The sequence below is a fragment of the Lutra lutra genome, chromosome 7 (assembly GCF_902655055.1).
Source record: "Lutra lutra chromosome 7, mLutLut1.2, whole genome shotgun sequence".
Lineage (NCBI taxonomy): Eukaryota > Metazoa > Chordata > Mammalia > Carnivora > Mustelidae > Lutra > Lutra lutra.
The window spans coordinates 1,399,375-1,416,002 of NC_062284.1; the positions used below are offsets into that span (position 1 = coordinate 1,399,375).

At 54.1% G+C, this 16,628-nt stretch overlaps 1 protein-coding gene across 1 annotated transcript in view; it reads left to right on the forward strand.

Annotated features, from left to right (window-relative positions):
• Positions 1 to 638, forward strand: part of FAH (fumarylacetoacetate hydrolase) — a 46,363-nt gene extending 45,725 nt beyond the window's left edge. The window contains exon 14 of the mRNA XM_047737111.1: positions 499 to 638. Coding sequence (XP_047593067.1) covers positions 499 to 623 — 125 coding nt within the window. The 3' untranslated portion in view covers positions 624 to 638. The remainder of the gene's footprint in view (positions 1 to 498) is intronic.
• The last annotated feature ends 15,990 nt before the right edge of the window (positions 639 to 16,628 follow it).

The following is a 16,628-nucleotide window of genomic DNA, read 5'->3' on the forward strand; positions in this document are numbered from 1 at the left end:
GAAGGTAGGCTCTGGTGCCAGGACACGGGGGAGAAAGCCCATCTTGTGTTTTGGCTGTGCCAGTTATAAGCTGGGCTGCATGTAGCACAGCTCCTCGGGGAACTGGGGAAAACGCAGGAAATGAGACCAGACTGCCAAGGATGGGGTCTGGTGGAGATCCACGCGGGCAGCGGGTTGGAAGCCTAGTCCGACGACGACGACGATGTTGGCCGCGGGTTTCTGGTGAAGAATCTTAACCAAGCTGCGGGCGTTTTCTCCGTCGCCGGGACAAAGGGTTTACAGTCTCTCAGCTTTAGCACCTTATACGGAGAACGGGGCATGAGGATACGGGGCTCGAAACGTTGTCGGGATTGGAGAAAGCACACGCGGCTGCTAACACAGGGCCCGACACACAGTAAACACGTGACAAAATGAGCCATTTTTATTAATTCTAGGATGCTCGTGAATTTCCGGATTTCCCAAGGTGAACCTGTGTTCTTCTCCTTTGTCTCCGAACAGATACCTTCCCGTTGCTCCAGATCTATTTCCTGGGACAAATCCTACTTGCCATATTCCCTTTTAATGCACGGCTGGATCTGAATGTGAATGTTTTATCTGGGGCGATTACCACCATTACGAAGTAAGATGGGATCTGCTGACGCTTTCGTGTATGCTATCCTGTTACATTTTTTTGTATCAAGGTTGTGCTGATTTCTAAGCACACATTGGGGGGATTTCATTGTGATTCTGTGCTCTTGAGTGGCTCAAGGAAGATCAATTATCTATTCCTTAAGTTTTTTATTTTATTTATTTATTTGTGAGAGAGAAAAAGCACAGGCAGGGGAGCAGCAGAGGGAGAGAGGGAAGTAGGCTTCCCGCGGAGCAGAGAGCCCGGTGCGGGGGCTCGATCCCAGGACCCTGAGACCATGAGCTGAGCCAAAGGCAGAGGTTACCCAAAGGCAGAGCCACCCAGACGCCCCTATATGCTAATTTCTTATTGTATACATTACTTAGCTGTGTTTTCTCTTGGTTAGAACTTCCACAAATGTCTCCATTTTGCTGATATTTAAAAATCATTGATGCTGCAGATCAGCTGTGTGATTCCTCTTGCTTCCCAAGGAATTACCCTCGTCACGCACTGTTTTACCTTTTTAAGTCGTTATTATCTATGGCATTTCTCCCTGTCAATATTTTATGTGAAATAGGTAACCATCCGAAAATGAGAACGAGACTCTAGCGAATGCCTGTGCTACCCAGCTTTAACCAATATTTAGGTTTTGCCGTGTTCGTTACCTTTTTTCAAAAATAAACAAAACAGAGTCAATTACATATTTTTTTTAAAAGAGTTTTTATTTATTTATTTGACAGAGAGAGAGATCACAAGTAGACGGAGAGGCAGGCAGAGAGAGAGAGAGAGGGAAGCAGGCTTCCTGCCGAGCAGAGAGCCCAACACGGGACTCGATCCCAGGACCCTGAGATCACTACCCGAGCCGAAGGCAGCGGCTTAACCCACTGAGCCACCCAGGCGCCCCTCAATTACATATTTTAACGAAGCCCGCGCCCCATTCTTGTATTCTTACTGTAGGAACAGGTGTCCGTACACTGCACTGGGCTCTATTTCCTGTGGGTCTTGGGTCTCGTCCTTGTTTGCTGTCTGGACTTTGTCCTGTTCTAGGAATCATCACTTCCCCGGTCTTGTGCTTCGGAAAACTTCCCCCCAGTTTGAGGTTTGTCTATTAATTTGTTCAAAGAATCTTATTTATTCTTGTTTAGATGTTTTAAATTTCAATGCCCTCGTCACTCTTCTCTTCCTGTGGCTCCTGTCTGTCTGTCTAGTCCTGGTTCTCTGTGGTTTGCGATATCTCGTTCCTGTTTGCATTTTCTGTTTGGCCGTCTTCTGCATATATGAACGACAGAGACTTTTTATATATGAATTTAAAACCCACCAACTTCCCGAGCTCTGTTAATAATTCATTTGACTTCTATTTAGAAAATCAGTCAGGGCGCCCGGATGGCTCAGTGGGTGAAGCGTCTGACTCTTGATTTCTGCTCAGGTCATGATCTCAGGGTCGTGGGATCGAGCCCCGCCTCAGGCTCTGTGCTCAGCTCAGAGCTCTCTTGTCACTCTCTCTCTCTGGTCCTCCCCTTGCTCTCTCTCTCCCTTTCTAAAATAATAAATAAAGTCTTAAAAAAAAAAAAAAGAAAATCAGCGTCTGCCAGGAACAGTGTCTGTCTTTGCACATGACCGCTTTTCCTCTTCCTGTCGAATTTTTCGTGAGCAAAATGGACAACTGTGGGGGGGGGGGGGACAGTGGGCGCCCTTGTCTTGTTCCTTATTTCAAAGGGAATATTTCTAATCTTTCATCATAAAAATGATGGGTTTTATAGGTCTGATTTCACCTTTATCTTACCTCGTTCTCTTTTTTTACTTTTTGTTGATCTTTTTTTAGCTTCACAAGATGACAGTTTGATACATTCATTTCCAGTCTTTCTTGTGAAATATAACGATAATTTTTAAAGCTCTGGATTTTTTAATATGATTTTTTGCTGCATGCATAGAAAAATGTGTTATGGTTCGTGGATTTTATAGATCATTTTCCTCATTGCTATTGATTTTTACGTAGTCTCTGGTTTTTATTTTGATTTAAAGGTTGTCTGGAAATGTGATTTCTCGAAAATTATTAGAAAGTTAGAAAGTTTTTTTTTAAGATTTTATTTATTTATTTGACAGAGATCACAAGCAGGCAGAGAGAGAGGAGGAAGCAGGCTCCCCGCTGAGCAGAGAGCCCGATGTGGGGCTCGATCCCAGGACCCTGGGATCATGACCTGAGCTGAAGGCAGAGGCTTTAACCCACTGAGCCACCCAGGCGCCCCGATAGTTAGAAATTTTTATTTATTTTAAAAATGTATTAATTTTTAGTTTCATTGCATTGTGGCCAGAAAACACAGCCTCTTTCAGGTTTCAGGGAGATGGTGCCCTGGGGAGGACGCGGGAGACCCCGGGGGTCCTGCCCTATCAGCAAGTCCTCCCCAGCTCCGGCGCCCCCCGTGTGGGTGAGGACGGCTTCCCGTGGACCCCAGCCCCAGCCACCTCCTGCCTCCGGCCACTGAGAGCCCCTGACTGTAGCTGTTAGTTGCGCCCACGTAACCCCCATCTGCGTGAACAAAATAAACGACGGTTACTGTTTTAAGCCAAGATCGGGACGGTTCATTACACAGCAGTCGATGGCCAGGAGTCCATACCGGCGCTCCTCTAGCCTGTTGTCTAAGAAAATCCCTCGTCTTTTCTTTTTACCAGCACCGTTTTCTCCGTTCCCGCTGTAGCGTGAGTCTTGAAATCTGCTGGTGTCAGTTCTCCTAACGTGTTTTCAAGATTGTCTTGGATTTTCCTGGTCCTTTCCCTGCATGCGTAAATGTTGGAATCAGCTTGTCGATTTCCACAGAAATATACCCGCCGGGATTTCGCCCGGGACCGCGCCGATCGGGGTCCGCGGGGAGACCATCGGCCTCTTCACAGCACTGCGGGTCCCGACAATGCACGTGGCGGAGCTCTATTTCTCCGAGGCTTTAATTCCTCTGAGCACCGACTGAAGTTTCCTGAATGTCTCAAAACAACTTCCTTTTGCCTTTCCCAGACTTGTTTTGCTGAACGCAGATTTCTAGGTTCAAGGGGATCCTTTCTCAGAACTTTAAAGACACTGCTTGATTACTGTCTGACATTTTAGCACTTAATGTTAGAAATGAGGCACCTAGGGGCGCCTCGGTGGCTCCGTTAAGCGCCCAACCCTTGATCTCAGCTCAGGTCTTGGGGTCAGGGTGGTGAGTTCAAGCCCCGTGATGGGCTCCACACCGGGCATGGAGCCTACTTAGAAAAACAAAGAAGTGAGACATCTAATTTTTCTTTCCATTGTTGGCAACAAATATGCTAATTTCTGGTCCGGAAGTTTTATAGGATTTAACCTTTGTTCCTAACATTTAAAAGGTTCTACCAGAAGATTATTAACGAGTGTGTCTTTTTTCCATATTTTTTTCCTTGAGTTGGACACTTTTTTTTAAAGTAGGAAAACATTTTTATTGAGTGTATAACACAGAGATCCGGTGTCTGTCTATAGCAAAACGGTCACCACAACTTGTCGAGCGAGCATCTGTCCCCAGACAGAGCTGCAGATTTTTTTTCTCGTGATGAGGACTTTTAAGATTTACTCTCTCATGGGTACGTTTTTGATCCCAAAGTTCAAGCCTTTCTTCAGCTCTGAGAAATTTTTTCCTACTTTTTTCCTTTCCACATCCTCTTGGCTCTACCTCCATGGTTTTATTATGCGGATACTGACTTCGGGGCTCTGTCCTCCGTGCCACCTTTCCAGCCGGGTTGACCCCGTTCCTCACGCCCCCTGTTAACCCTTCTGGTTTGTCTAGCGTCCTTTGAATTTCAAAGACTTTCCCCGCTTCTCATACTGTCCTCAGGTCAGAGTAGCTTGCTCTTCCGTTATGAAGTGGTACTTTCACTTCATAAATCAGTCTTCCTGAGGACACCAACTAACATTTCATTCTTCCTCCTGTTCCCTCACTGCCTTTTTTTTTTTTTTTTTAAATTTAAAGACCATTTCTTCTAACTGCTCGTGGTGTTGGGACGGAGGATGGAGGAGCTGGTGCATCTGGGTTGGTGGCTGATGGGTCCTTCCACAGCTGCCCTGGTTTGGCCCCTGAGCCAGCTTCTATAGGAGCGGAGTCCACTTGGTGCCGGGACGGGAGGGGAATCACAGGGCAGGGATGGTCGGGGCAGAGACTGACGCAGATTAACCCTCCCCGCCCCCCCATCAGGGTAAGACGGGAAGCAAGTCCCCAGTTGTAGCCACTCCAGCAGGATTTCGGGAGACATCCTGGTTTAGCAGAAGCTCTGTGCAGGGCTCAGGGTAGAGACATTGAACTCCCTTTCTTGGTTCTCCAATGCCCAATGCTCTCAAGGTCTTATGAGTGTGTTTGGGGTAGGATGGAAGAATGTTTTAGCGGGAAACAAGTGAACACCTCCAATGAAGCCAAAAAAAAAAAAAAAAGGTTAGAATATGGTTGTTGGGCACCTGGGTGGCTCAGTGGGTTAAGCCTCTGCCTTTGGCTCAGGTCATGATCCCGGGGTCCTGGGATTGAGCCCAGCATCGGGCTCTTTGCTCCGCGGGGAGCCTGCTTCCCTTCCTCTCTCTCTGCCTGCCTCTCTGCCTACTTGTGATCTCTGTCTGTCAAATAAATAAATAAAATCTTTAAAAAAAAAAAAAAGAATATCGTTTTCCTCTCCACGCACATTCACTCTGGTGGCCCCAAGTGTCCCCTTTGTCCCCCTGCCACTGGCCTCGTGCTGAGTGAGCAGTCTCCCCGAGCAAATGCCATCCTGCGTTTCGGAAGTGGCCATGCATGGGGTGCTGCGGCTAATGGCAAGCTGGCTCAGCGCCCACCCTGGACCTTTCTCTCACTCCCCATGGCCAAGCGCTCCCACCCCTGCTGTGGGGCGCAGTGCTGCGAGCCCGGGCTCCTGACGCTCTGCTGGGGGCAGAGACACCCCGCTCCCGGTCACTCGGGGTCCATCTCCCACACCAGGCTTGAGGGCTCTGGCGTGGCTTGCCAAGCGGCTCTCCCTGCTTCATGGCTCCCCGCACCACCTCCAGGCCTCGGCCCCACGGAGGAAACCTGGACACGCTGCCACGTGTAGCGTCTGCGTCGTGTCTGGTCATTGCCCTGTGATGTTCAGAGCAAAGAGAAGGAAACAAAGATCAAATTTGCCATGTTTAAAGGAGCAAGATTTCTCCCCAATTTATTTTTCATATTTTACTCACAGGGCTCATAGTTTATTGAGTTTTCTTGAGTGTCCGTAGCAGATGCTGTTTAAAATTTACTTCTGGGGATGCCTGGGGGGCTCAGCGGGTTAAGCCTCTGCGTTCGGCTCAGTCATGATCTCAGGGTCCTGGGATCAAGCCCCGCATTGGGCTCTCTGCTCAGCGGGGAGCCTGCTTCTCCCTCTGCCAGCCTCTCCCCATGCTTGTGCTCTCTCTCTCTCTCTCAAAAATAAATTAGTAAAATCTTCAAAAAATTTACCTCTGTTTTGTGCAATACATCATTTCCTACACGTTTCCCCTGACTTTTAAATTTCAGCTTCTTCCTTAATGTTACAAAAACAGAATAAACATGGTAACCTTGATGTGTAGAGAAATGCGCTTCTGCTTCTTGGGACAGACGCAGTGTCCTCAGAGGCTCCCACCCCGGGAGCAGGGGGCCCAGACTGGTTACTGGTACCACGGCTCCCACTTTACGCTGTTTCACGCTTATCTCCTAAATCGATCAGCATTAACATTTTTATTCTGCCTGGGTTTACCGACACTTGGGTACGTTGATGTCATCCCCGTTACAGAATGTATTTTTCTAAAAAAAGAGGACTACTCTGGGAGGGGCACTGACTTCGAGGTCTCTTGAGGTTTTCATGGGAAATCTAGGCGTAATTACCGAGACAAGTAAACTGAATGATGTTATTTTAACACGTTGTTAGGTACAGAATTGCTGAATCATTATAGCACGTGCTTCACACTAATTCGACTACGTTAATTACAGCTGAATAAATGAAGGAATGAAAGAAAAAAGTTTTCAAGAAAAAAATGTCTTTTTTGGACACTGATCTGACGGATGGAAGTAAATCCACAGCGTCCTTCGACTTTAAAACGTCTGCTTCGAGGTTCAGCGTTTGTGTCCCACTTCCCAGCCCCCTGGGACGATGCCTGTGGCCGGTTCCTTGATCCTGGAGGTGAAGGTGCACCTGCTCCCGCCTCCACTGGCAGACGTCCCTGGCGGTGGGCCACGACGGTTCTCAGGATCCTCGCCAGCTTCTGTTCCCCAAAGGATGACTGCTGGCCCTCTGCCTATTTCTAGGAGTCCGTCCACGGAACCCCTCTCTCCCAGTGCTGGACCATCGTCCCTGTCCTGTTCACGTCCGGGGACACGTGGGATGTCTGGGTGCGTAGACGGCGGGAAGCGGGAGCTCGGCTGCTGGCCTGTGGTCCTGCCCGCTCTGTGCCACTTGTCCTGCATGTGCTGGCCACGGGTGGGTTCACAGTAGGGTCCTGCCTCTTCCCTCAGGCCACCCCCAGAAGTGAGCTCCTGGGTCAGTGTTCGGGAGCCCCTGATGTGTACCCGTGAGCTCTGAGAGCCCCTATGCTGAGGTGAGGACAGGCTGGGACCTGAGAGCCCGTCCCCGGACACACTCAGCCTCCCTGTCCCCTTTCTCCTTCCTGAAGTCTCCTGGGCGAGAGGGACCATCCGGTTTGCTGTTTCCTCTGCACGAGTGCTCCACGCCTGCCCTTGAAATTTCTGGTTCACGCCGGGGGCAGCACGGGCGTTCAGAGGCTGTGCTAGGAAACGTTCATAGCGACGTGACATTGCAGTGACATCCGAGGGGGATAACAGACTCTCCTCAGAACAGGACACAGACGGCTGAGTCACGCGGTCCGTGCTGAGCACTGATTGTGCACAAGACCACGGCTGGGTCCGGGACAGATTAGAAATGCAGACGGGAAACCAGGTGGATATTCTGCGAAGCCCTGCTCTCCCTCACAGTCCCTTTCCGTCCTGGGGGCTCCAGCCCTGTGGCCTGGCTGCACACGGGGCTGCGGGAGCATCCTGTCCATAGGACAGAAGAACTCTGTGGCCTGGACAGCCTAAGGGAAATCAGAGGGTGCTAGGACATCCTCTGCTCCCCTGGGATTCTGCATCGACTTGGCTAACGAAGTCAGAAGCTGAACGGGCCATTCTGTTTGCAGTCCCGTTGTCGTGTGCTTTCGGCCGGTCAGGGGAGGTTAGGGGCACAAAAACATGAGCGATACCTACACAGACTTTATAGTTTCTCTTGCATTTGTATCTCAAGGAAGACCGTTCCGCTGAGGCTCGAATAAGCTTCCCAAAATACAACCCATCTCCATTCTCCTTCCACATGGTGGGCTGAGAGGCCTTGGCAGGAAACCTGTAATAATTCAGATTACTCCTTCCCTACGGCAGGGCAGGGAACTTCGTCCGGTAGCAAAGGCCGCCCCCAAGGTGACAGTTTCATTGCTCTGTAGAACACCGAGAAGTTCCCGTGTAAATGAGCTGTCTCTCTCAAGTGGGCTTTCTTGAAGAGTGACTCCCTTTTCCAACTCTCTTAGAGCTGGATTTCCACTGCGATGGTCCCGTCATTCATGGATTAAATAACTCACTGTTCACTTCTCGTGTTTTCATGAGAGTTGAGATTCCAACTTTCTGAAAATCATACTTGGACACTTCTGTCGTCCCCTTGGGAACCAGACAACAAAATGGACAATCATTCATGCGGTGACGCTGACGTGCAGAGAAAACGCAGTGTCTTTATTTTACCTGTGGTTTAAGTCATCTTTTTCTGAATGTTACATATGGTTTGAAATTTATCTGACCCAGTAATTTATTACAGCACTATGAGTCAATCCGAGGGAAAACACGTTGTGTACATGGGTGGTGTGCCCTGGGTCCTGGGGGAAGCTGCCTGCAGGTGTGCCAGCAGCCCCCGTGCCCTGGTCTCCAGGGCAAGGTCACTGGTCTGCTGTTCTGTGTGCCCCGTGGCGCTCCTTGGCACAGGCTGGGAACTGTGTGTCTCGGGGTTTGCTTTTGGTTCTGTGACTGACACGACTTCTCACCTGCTCTCCTCGCTGCAGAACCTGCTCTCTCGTGTCTCCCCCACGGGCCTGGCTCATGGGCTACAGAGAAAGCCAGGAGCCTCAGAGGGCAGAGCCTCCCCTCCCTGGATCTCAGAGGCCACGGCTTCTGGGGAGCAGTGCTTTTAAAGAAATGTGTGCATTCCATCTAAACGGTCCAACCGGCCCCATCAAGTTGTCAGTGCTGCTCCCCGACCGTTTTTCATGTCCAGGAATCTGAATCGATGTGGTCTTCTAATTGCCGATGTTGGTGATCTACATTTCTGTTCTTTCTTTTTCTTCACTAGCTCATAGGTTTCGATACTTCCAAAAATCTAACTCTCAGCTTTGTTGTGTATTTACTTTCGATTGAATTGATTTCTACCTTCACTTTTACTCTTATTTCCCTTTGGTTTTCTTTGGGTATAACTTGCCTTTCCTTTTCTGGTTGGTTCTGTTGGCAGCGTACATGGCTGATGCTGGACCTGCCTTCTTTCCTCACTGATGCGCTGAGAGCTACCCCCTCCCTCTAGCACTGGGTTAGCTGCAACCCGCAGTTCAACGCACTCTCTCAGTTGCATTGTGGTTTCGTCTGTGACCCGCAGGTAGTTTTCAGTGTTTGCTTGGTTACCGGTTATCACTGTGTGATTGTCTGATCCCTACTGCCCCAGGTCTGCCACACAGTCTCCAGCAAAGCTCTCTCATCCCTAAGGGGCAAGGACCCCAGAGCTCACTGTCCCTTCAATGGGTCTGAAGCACTTTGCTCCTCCAGGCCTCAGCTGGAAGAAAAATGGGGAGACACGCATCTCGCTGCCTTTTCTCTCTCTCACCACCCTCTGCCGTTTTCATCCTGCCTCGTTTTTCCTTCCCCTGGGCCAACGCTACCTTGTTGAATGCAGCTAGTATCTCAGGAAGGACACGGGCAAAGCTCCGAGGGAGAGATTTATGTGCCAACACCTCCAAGTCGGTTTGTGATATCTGAATAAAAAAGGAAATAAGGGAATTTGGAAAATCTCTTCTCAAGAAAATAGCCTGAGCTGCAAGGCTATTATTCTGCTGCATAATCATATTTTTGGTTGTCAGGACCTGAATAGTAGTATGGTCTTTCTTGCCGCCTGCTTCCTGTAGCATTCTAATCTCCTCCCGGGCAGATCGGTGCTTAGGGTGAATGAGGTGAAGGTCACACTCCCAGGAACAGGAACGAGAAAAGCCCATTCACTTTGTAAAAGTATTCCCCACCTTACAAGAGAAAGTTCTGTGCACGAGGAGAGCGGTAGCTGCGGATACCTGTGTGCAATTTGTATTTTGGAAAAGGGTTTCCATTCATGGCACTGGGGAAGCAGGAACAGTGCGGTTGCCATGGTTACCGAGCTACGTGCCTTCCCAGTCAGGCATGGGATGCTGTGGAGTTTTGGGACCATAGTGGGACCTGGGCATGGGACCCGCTGCGGTGCTGGGGAACACGCGTTCCTCTGTCTGGAGGGACGGGAGTGGGGTGGGCGTGGGAACGGCCAGACTGGAGGAATGGTGAAATCTGACCGTGACACGGAAGGCCCAGATGCACAGTTGGCCAGCAGCCAGGAGCCGGGGCTGGGAGCTGCGATGGTGGCAGGAAAGATGGGGCTCGTGGGCGGGGCTACGGGAGCAGGAGGGGCGGGGCCTGGCTCCTGGGTCCCGCCCCCTCCCTAGATCGAGGAGGGGTCCCAGCTCCCCTTTGCTTCCCCTCCTCCAGACCTGTGGCCAGAGACATTTCTAGGAAACGGAGCTAATGTTTCTAATTTGATGACAATTCCATTTGTGTCCCAATGTAATGACTGACCTTCTACATTTTGCTAAACCAGGGGCAAGGAGCCTCTAGCAGAGCTTTTAAATGGAAACAATCAACCCTCTTCAAACAACGAAATGCAGTCTGGGGAGGGCATGTGGGCAACCCTTCCCAGCCCGTGAAAGCCCTCGCAGCTGCATCCGGCACAGGATTGCTGAACTCGCACCCACTCCCTGCGCCCCCTCACTCGCCCAAATACAACCCAGAAGCCTCAGCAGGAAGCTCCTTCCACGACACAGGCACGCGTGCCGCCCCAGCGCCCGCCCAGGTGAAATCAGAAAGCCGCCACTTGCAGAATGCGCGCTCGTCCGGAGGGCTGGAGAGCTGGACGTGCTGGAGTTCACGTCCTGGGACACAGTGTGCAGGCTCCCACCGTGGCCCGCTGTGCGATACCAGATGAGCGACAGAACTTCAGCCTCCGTATCTTTAACATGGGGTAGTCCCGTCCCCACGCACCTCCCGGATCTGAGAAAGAACGAGGACAGAGGCCCGCAGTACAGGCCCAGCATCGGACACCGAGTAAGTGGGCAGTGGAAGTACTGGCTATTGCATTTATTTCTGTTTTGATGGCTTCCCTCCCCAGGACTCGGTCCCCCAAGCTGTCCACAGAAGGACGAGATGCTCCTGTCTTCGGCCCACGAACCTCCACCTGGCTCTCAGTGCCGGCTTCCCCAGAACACCGCCAATGACACAGCAATCGCTTGGTGTCCTCTGACAGGGGGCCACCCCACAAATGATGAGTCCCCTGGGGACACTGCCCTCCACCCAAAGGGAGATCAGAGGGCTGGGATCTGCATCTGCAGGTACAAGGGGCTCAGGAGAGCCCCACGTGCTTGCTTCCCCCACAGTAACTCACAGCAGCAGGGGAGAGCTGCAAGGGACGGGGTTGGCTGTCCCCGAGACCGATGAGTCTCCCTGAAATTAATGGTCCCTCCAAGGCAGGCAGCCGCAGAGGCTGTGCTGCTCCAAGCTGCGGGACTGGGCTGCAGAGGTGAAGACGCTGGTCAGGGACCCACGGGGCCGGCTGTGGGTTCAGCAAGTGCTCAGGAATGGGGTCCCCGTCGCAGGGTTTTGTGCTACCTCCTCCATCCCCAGAGACAGAGCAAAAGAGTGTCCCTGCGAGCAGGACTAAGCCTGCCGTAGAGACGCTGAGTGACCTTGAGCCCGGCGCCGAGCCTGGTGTCCTCGGCCGCAGAAGGAGCAGGCTGTCCTGGAGGGCTCGGGCCTTGTGGGCAGGGCACGGTGCTGAACACAGACGACAAGGAACCCCCGGCTTTGTCACCCCAATGCCTCGGCAGACTTCCGGAGGGGAGGGACACATTCTGGAGACTTGACAGGGGGGAGGCTGCCCCTCCAAGATCAGGGATGAGGAATCACCGGACGTTTTTGTAAACGAAGCCAAGTGCTGAGTTAGAGGCGGGATGAGGGGATGAGGGTCGGGTGCGTGAGAACTGGGGCGGGAGACGCGGGGCTGTGCCTCTGGGAAGAAAGCTGCGACCCCGCCCTTCAGCCGTGCTCCTTAGATGGGGTCACGGTGAACCACCTGTCAAAACGTCCCCCTCGTCACAACCCTGCAAGCACGGTCTCCCCACACCCCCCGAAGTCCCATGGTGTGCAGTCACCCGGGGCCGGTCTGAACTCGAACCTGCTTCTTGACCAGGGTCCTCTCCAACGAGGCGGGAGCAGGGAGGTGCTGAGAGCGCGGACCGAGGGGGCAGCCCCAGCGCCGGGGTAATGGCTCTGCCCCTCTGGCGCTGTGTGCAGCCGCGACAGTCGAATGACCTCTCTGTGCTGGGTGACCACAGTCTTCCCCCCACCCCGCACCTGCTCTTCTCCGGAGGGCCACAGCGAGGCAGCGAGGCAGGGAAGGGGCCCTGCGCTGGTTTATCTAGAGCGTCGCAAACCTTCCTCCCTCCCCCGACCCCGCCACCGCCCAGCTGGCCCTGTAGAGCCCGTGTGGGGGCTCCTGAATCGTGCCGGTGGGCTCAGCGTCCCAGCATCGTCCCCTGGGGAGGGCTGCGGGAGTAGCCAAGAGCCAGTTTCCCAGTTTAGCCAGACCTCATGGCCAAGGACCAGTCTTGCACTGGGATCTGCACTGGGATGTCCGGGGAGGCCGCTCCTGGCCCCGCAGGGTCACTACCGCAGAGCTCTGCAGCTCAGACCCTTCCCAGCCCCCAGCGCTGCCCCACACAGCCAGCCCCCTCCATGCTGATGGCCTGCAGCCAACAGCTCAACCTTCCCAACCTCAGCTTGCTTGTCTGCAGAATGGGGCCCCTTGGGGTGGCGGTGAGGACCCGAGGTCAGGGTGCCAGCGAGGGCCCTGTTCCAGGGTGCAGACCGCTTGCGTCCTCATGCATCGGAAGCCACGAGGGAGCTCTTCGGGGTCCTATCAGGGCACTGACCCCACGCAGGGGCCCCACCGCCTCACACCCTCCCATGGGGTTTAGGATTTCAGCATACGCATCGGGGGCGGGGGGACACTCGAACGAGCAGCTGGGAACCTTCCCGAGTCCTGGAGATTCGCACTCTCAGTGCAACCGTTCCAGAAAGTGTCGTATGGAACAGGGTAGGGGTCCACGTGGGAAGCCCGCTCCGCCCTGGCCCCTCTGGGAATTGCCCACTGGGCTCCCACAGGTGCGGGAACGCCGGCTGACCACCGCCCGCTGCCTTTTCTCTTGGGGCCCACGAGACGAGCGTGGTTTCCGTATTTGCAAATAGTTGAAACAAACGGAAATCATGACAGGTGACAATCATCTGAGAGCTGCGTGTGCGCGGTGCGGTGTCCCGGAACTCAGGCAGGTCTCCTCGCGCCCGTGTCGTCGGCAGAGCGGGGTGTCAGCTGCGGGAGCGCAGGCCCGTGGAGCCCCGAGTCTGTCCCGGCCGGCGCTCCGTGGGACACGCGTGCTGCTTCCAGGGACAGGGGCTCCGAGATGCAGCTCAGCTGCCTCCCAGCCTGCCCTTCACGTATTTGCTCGCATCCGGCCTTCTCCTTCAAGTGACACCTGCTCAGGATCTGAGCCGTGAACCGGGGACAGCACACGGCCTCAGAGCTGTCCCTGACCGTCTACGTGCCTCTCCTGCATCCCAGCCTTGGAGCCTGTCCCTCCGACCGCCCTCCCCACACAGCTCAGTCCTTCTGGGTTCTCCGCAGGCCAGAGTGCTCCGCACCCAAGCCCCCATGTCTCCCGCTGTCCCCCTCTTTGTCCGGGGCCCACGGCCAGACTAACCATCCCAAACGACCATGTTAGTCCCCAGCTGGCTACAGCGCCCACCGTCCCCAGCCCTTCAGCCCAGCATTCAATGCCGCCTTGACCTGGCCCACCCCGGCCTCCCAGCCTCCCCTGCTCTGAGTCCCTACAGCCCAGCTGCATCTCCCCACTGCTCCTGACTGACCCCGGCCTTTGTTCACTGTACTCAGAGGGCCCACCCTCGTCGACCAAAGTCTCTTAGGCCTGGCTCACATGCCACTTCCTCCAGGAAGCCTTCCCAGACCTTCTGGGTCCCACATCAGAGGTGTATTTACCATAAAGCAAAAGGGGCTCGAGTTTCAGGACCCCTTATTCGAGTGGGTTCTTTCCACCACCGTAAGAGGCGAGCGCTCCGACAGCGCGCGCTTTGCAAACATTAGCCGCATGGACAGCAATCACGACGCCCAGCCCCTCCTCTGGGCCACCTCCCCTCTTCTGGGCTCACTCCCCCTCTGGGCGGGAGGACTTGGAGGCCGACACCGGCTGGGGACCAGGCCAAGTCAAAGTTCAGTCGGGAGTACATCTCATTTGGATTCAGGGGGTGGTTCCGTGTCCCACAGCAGCTTCCGCACGGAGAGGCTACACACAGATCTCTAGTGTCCAGTTTTGTCCGAATTCCACGTACTTCACGCGCAACCGTCTGTTAGTCTCGGCACGACAGCAGTGAGGGCTTCACCGGCCGCCAGGTCGTAGGAAAGATTCAGACCTAAGTCTGTCGGGCTTGTTGGCTCCCGATCTTCAGAATTCATTCTACCGAGGGCGCCTGGGGGGCCCAGTTGGTGAAGCGTCTGCCTTTAGCTCGGGTCATGATCCCGGGGTCCTGGGACCGAGCCCCACGTCCAGCTCCCTCTCAAATAAGTAAAATCTTAAAAAAAAAATCTAAAAAAAAAAAGAAGAATATGCTTTATTGCCTTCATACATTTGGAGACTCACAGTCAGGCCCTTGAGTCACTAGTGAAAGGCAGGCTCGTCTTTCAGCGCCTCCCCCCACCTCCCTGCCCTGTCGGCCAGAAGACGTCCAGCCGCATCCTCGGTGCACGTCTGACTGGTGTCCTGACAGTCCGACGTGCTACACGGACAGTTACGGGGACGAGGCGGACCTCACAAGACACATTTTGTTTCCATGATTTTGTATTGCTTTGTTTAGGAGGCTTCCCACTTTGGGGCCCAAAGCCTGGGTCTGGCCCTGTCCTTCACCCCGAGGGGACCAGGTTCTCCATTTCTAGACCTTCCTCAAGCTGTGCCTGTTCCGCCGGGCGACCCAGGTGGGGACGAGGCTTGGACCCCATCATAAGCTGACCCGCGAGCCTCTGCGGTGGGACCGAGAGGCCCGTCCACTGAGGGTCACGCTCCCCACCAACACCCACCGCCCGCCCCAACGCGAGACTCTCTCGGCGACGAGATCTGTCCGGATGGCTATGGGCCGTCAACGCTCCCCCGTGAAGATTCCCTTCTGGAAGTCCTGAGACAGTCCCAGACATTTGTTAAGGGGACAGGATTTTAGACGCCGATTTGTTCCCTGATGCGTTGAATGGAGCTCTTTAAAATGCTTCTGCTCATTGGAGACACTTTGTACCAGATACACAAATCAGCGGCAAATGTCACGTTTGAGCGGAACAAAAAGCGCATGAGGAACGGCAAGCGGCTGTTGACGAGGGACTCGTCTGCTCCGAAGCAGGCGGCGTCGGGATCTGAAATTAAGGCACTGGGGCCTCCTGGGACGTGAGAGGTCCCGGGAGAGCCGGCTTCCTTTGCCTTTCTGTCCTGCTCTGTGCCAGGCCCCAAGGGCGTTCTGATGGGGAGACGAGACCCCCGGAGGGAGAAGTACCCAAACACGGCAAACGTCAGCTGCTGGGCCCAGAACCCTTACCCTGGCATCGTGCCCCCCAGCGCGATCGCCGCGTCCTCGCCAAGGCCTTGGGACAGAAGTCACGCACCCTGCTTCAGAAACAGCAACTGAGGCGAGGACGGCAGGTGGGCACGGACCAGTCCTCGCTGGAGAGCACGGCCCCTGGGCCAGGGGGCTCCCCACCCACTCCCCAGTGCCCCGGGTGGGAGCAGCCCACAGGGAGGGCTTCTGAGAAAGCTTCCCCCAGGTACCCCCCTGCCCCGCCCTGGGGCCTGGAGTGGATTTGGGGTGGTGGGGGCAGGGTTAGCAGGAAACACATTCCTGTTTTCAGAGGAGACTCCCTAAGGCCCTGGGTTCCCTAGGCAGAAGGGTCAACCTCTGCTCCCCTCCTTTCTGCTTCTCCCATCCTTTTTTTTTTCTTTTTTAAGATTTTATTTATTATTTGACGGAGAGAGAGAGATCACAAGTAGGCAGAGAGGCAGGCAGAGAGAGAGGGGGAAGCAGGCTCCCCGCCAAGCAGAAGCCCAATGCGGGGCTCAATCCCAGGACCTGAGCCGAAGGCAGAGGCTTAACACACTGAGCCACCCAGGCGCCCCTCCCCTCCTTCTTCTCTCCTCTCCTCTCCTCCCTTCCCTTCCCCACCCTCCCCTTCACTCCCTCCCCTCCCTTTCCCTTCCCTCCCCTCCTCTCCTTCCCTGTCTCCCCTCCCCACCTTCTTTCTTTTCCCCTCCTCACCCCTCCCTGCTTCCCCTTCCCTCCCTGCCCTCCCTCCTTTCCTGCTTCTCCCCTCCCCTCGCCTTCCTACCTCCACCTCCGTTTCTCATACATCATGCTCCTGTCTCCCTGTTTCTCAAAGACAGTACGGGTTTTTCCCACTTCCATGCTTTTGTTCACACAGACCCTCTGCCTGGAGAGTCCACTCCTCTTAGGAAACCCTTCAGGTCAAGTTCAGACATTACCCTCTCTGATCTGGAGACCCCCTATGGGGTTGTCACCCTCGGTGCCCAGCGTGTGCTGTGCTCAAACACGGAAAGACTTCAGCCGCTGGG